A 3,536-nucleotide genomic window follows, 5' to 3' on the forward strand; every position below is an offset into this window, starting at 1 on the left:
GCATAATGGCTATGCCGCTGGACTCCCACATTGTCAACTGTGGTTCAAAATACAATGTTTTGTGACACACAAACACACACAAATGAAAGCAACCCAATGTAGAAGAGGACCTAAGGAGAGGTAGTGTTATCCAACATAGTTTAGATGAATCAAAAGTCAAAGTCTGCCCAGCAAGTAAAAAGAAAAAAAAAAAGGTCAACTTAAGAATGGAAGACAGTGAGAAGAATATTAAGGCATCAGGACAGAATCATTTTTCAACAATAACTGTTATTTCATTTAGTATTACATACTGCCTTTTCCCATACTTTAAAACTGAAATTAAAGTAGGATAAGACACAGAGAGGAACTTCATAACTATGTTACCTTCCTATGGTGGAAAGGTACTGTTTTAACCAGAGGGAAGGAGTAAGCCCTGTTGAAAGTTCAAGACATTTTGGAATGACTTCTTGATAATCATGAAAAGAAAACTTGAGAAATTATTTTCACCTTGGTTATTTTATACACACACAAGAATAAGGCAGGAAAAACAGATGGTGATGGTTCAGGAAAGATATAGGCCTGCAGGATGAGCACTAGGGGAAAACCACGTGACAATTATTGCTAGAAGCTACTGAGGTTGGGCTCCTCACAGTGGTGACCTTGAGGAGAGATCAGCTGGCCTGTGATCTGCATGGCCTAGTTGATCAGAAGGCAGGGGTTGGTCAACTTATTCACAACGGTAAGTTAAGGTTGACAGTTATTGCCATCCATCAAACTTGATGAAGCCTATTTCATTTTCCTTTTGTTAAGTCTTCACATGTTTGGGTTTCTTTTCTACAGTCTCTGGCTGTGTCCCTTCTGTCTCGATTATCAGCATGGCAGAATCCCTCAGCCCTTCGTCTGATCCCAGGGAACAAATGAACATCTTAGAGGTCTATCAGCAATTGCACTCACAACCAGTGGTGAGTGAACATCAGTATCGAGTTCCAAAAGAGAAATTCTCTATATTGGAGGCTACTGCCTACTCCCTGTACAACCAGTTACAGAAATCCAGTAAGTTCTCTAGGTTCACCATCACCACTGAGATGAACAATTGTGTTTCCTTTCTCTGATAAACTTCAGACATAATTCTTCCCTTTCACTCATCAAGATAAATTTCACTTCTGCCATCCTCCTATAACAGAGGAAGTGGGAATTTTACCCTCAATTTGATGAGGATGGGGAAACCTTTGTGATCTAGTGAGTTGTAGCTGAAATCTCAGTTGTTGATTCCTGTTGCTGTCACAGAGTTGCCTGTTGTTTTGTGCAATATACCAAATCTTTTTTGTTTGTTTTGTTGTTAGTTTATTTTCTTTCCGCATAGATAGCATGCACTCACCAGAGAAAGACAGAGAGGGAAAGTGAGAAATCATCCTCCAAATGGGATGATCACACCACAATCCCTTGTCCTCCACTTTTCTCTAAGAATTTAGTAGATGCCTGCATATGTGCCTAGTGTGATTTTTCAAGCTGCCAGGTGTAGGACCTCAACTGTGGTTGATAGTGAGAATCCAATACCTTAGCCACCGTTCCTCCTACTAGCTCCCAGACTAAACCATTTTTAATAGGATGCATCATCACTGTTGGTTTCGATGTGTTGGCCTGTTAAACTTTTATCCAATTCAAGCTTCTGTGGAGACCCCATAGGAAAAGCACTGTTTAGGTTACACTGGGAAAAACAGGGTGATATTTCACAGTGCCTATTTTAAAAGAGTGTAAAGATAAATTTGCTAAAATTGAAACATTTCTAAATTTAAGTGACACCATGAAGAGGGACTACCTTGGTGAAAGAGAAGTCTTGCTTTCTGCAATACTGGCTCTTTTTCCTATGAGACAAAGTCAATTGACACTCTGTGATGAAGTCGAGGATGTTGCTGGGCATGGCAGAACATCCATACTCCTCAAAACCCCCATTTCTCCCTGAATCTTAGATGAAGGACAGGTAGAAGGTCCAGGTAGATTTTGAGGTACTGTGATATGATTCAGATGGCTCTGTGGGAACAGGAGTAAGTGGAGGTGACCAATGTCCCCAGTGAAATCTACATCATTGTGTGGTACAGGCCTTGCACTCCCACACTCAGTCTGCAAGTCCACTGACCTGTTCAGGAAGAGGGGACCTATATCATTTTAGTCCTAGGAGCGTTCCTAAGTGTACAGGAAACTACTTCAAGTCACAGCAAGCTGTTTTACCTCAGGCGCTGCAAAGCTTGTTAATGTGGCCCATAATTCAGAGTCAGACAACACAGGATGTAGGTTTTGACTGCCAAATAGAAAGGAATTATATTCCCAAGTTATTTATATTCCTTGAGCTGCTCTTTCCTCATCCAACCCTCCCCTTCAATGTCACCTACCTCACCTTTTGGGCATGTACACAGAGGCACCGGGGATGATGTTGAAGACTACAAACTCAGTCCTTAGGGATCAGTCTCCCTTTACAAACAGACCATGACATGGGCCTGTTTTAGGAGGTGTCATTACCATGGCTCCTCTGCTGGGAGCTCAGACCTTCTGCTCCCAGTTGACTTGTCTTCATAAGCAGTCATCTGACAATGAGAACATAAAAGCCATTGTCCTTGACAGTGCTGGGACTTTCTCTGAGAAAATGACCCTTTCTATGCTGTCTTCATTAATGACCAAGAATCTTGTGTTCCACGAAGCAGCAAGGACATGATGGGTTGACCTATGATGGAAAGTGAGATGGGATGGTTGAGCAAATAGTAGGAGAGCATGTGGAACCTGGTGAGCATAAAGCCCTGAGAAGTCTGTCTAAGAGCATGCCAGGCAATTTGAAATTAGTGAGATGAGGGGCACTGTAAACACAGAGATTCATCATTCCCCAGAGCATAGAGTACAGCATGCCAGCACTCGCTTTTATCCACCCACTCGGGACCTTGCTTTCCTTTGTCTCAGTTGTGTCTGTCGGGGCAAATGTGCCTGCACTCATCTTCTTGCTAGGCTTGAACCACAAGTACTAATCCCCTGATGTTGTCCTCCACAGACAATACCCATTCCATTGAAGGCCCTGGCAAGACTGAGGTCAGCTCTGAAATTGAACTTCAAGGGCCAATGAAAGAGATCGAAGAGTTGAAGGTGAAACTGAAGCAGCTTCGAGAAAATTTCCCAGAGATTCAAAATAAGATCACTCAGCTCAAGGACATGACCATAGGCTGCAAGAAGGAGCTTACCAGGTAAAAAGAGGGTCCTCTGTTACACAAGATGGCAACACATGAGAACAAAGGATCTTAGCAAGACAGCCAATGCCCTGGCTTGGGAACCTTTATTTAGCCTGCTGTTCCTTATTCATGGATGGCCATGAGCAGGAGTAAGGTATCCTATGGATATGGCTATTTCACTCCAGATGGGAGAGAGCGAAACCATTCTATTAATTTCTCCAACTTAGATATGCAGAGTAAATCTCATGGATTTCCTCCATCCTTCAATGCCACCAGTTCCCTGATTACACAAACCAGAATGAAAGGCATTATTTTTGCCAAATTGTTCTGGGCTTGTTGACAGAG

The 3,536-nt window shown here is 42.6% G+C and overlaps 1 protein-coding gene across 1 annotated transcript in view; it reads left to right on the forward strand.

The window, feature by feature from the left end:
* Positions 1–854: 854 nt before the first annotated feature.
* Positions 855–3,536, forward strand: part of LOC114006296 (putative neuroblastoma breakpoint family member 5) — a gene marked incomplete at its 3' end in the record, with an annotated part of 4,078 nt that continues 1,396 nt past the window's right edge. Inside the window, exons 1-2 of the mRNA XM_027768562.1 lie at positions 855–1,032; positions 3,017–3,206. Coding sequence (XP_027624363.1) covers positions 855–1,032; positions 3,017–3,206 — 368 coding nt within the window. The remainder of the gene's footprint in view (positions 1,033–3,016; positions 3,207–3,536) is intronic.

The sequence above is a fragment of the Tupaia chinensis genome, unplaced genomic scaffold, assembly GCF_000334495.1.
Source record: "Tupaia chinensis unplaced genomic scaffold, TupChi_1.0 Scaffold146844_1, whole genome shotgun sequence".
Taxonomy (NCBI): domain Eukaryota; kingdom Metazoa; phylum Chordata; class Mammalia; order Scandentia; family Tupaiidae; genus Tupaia; species Tupaia belangeri.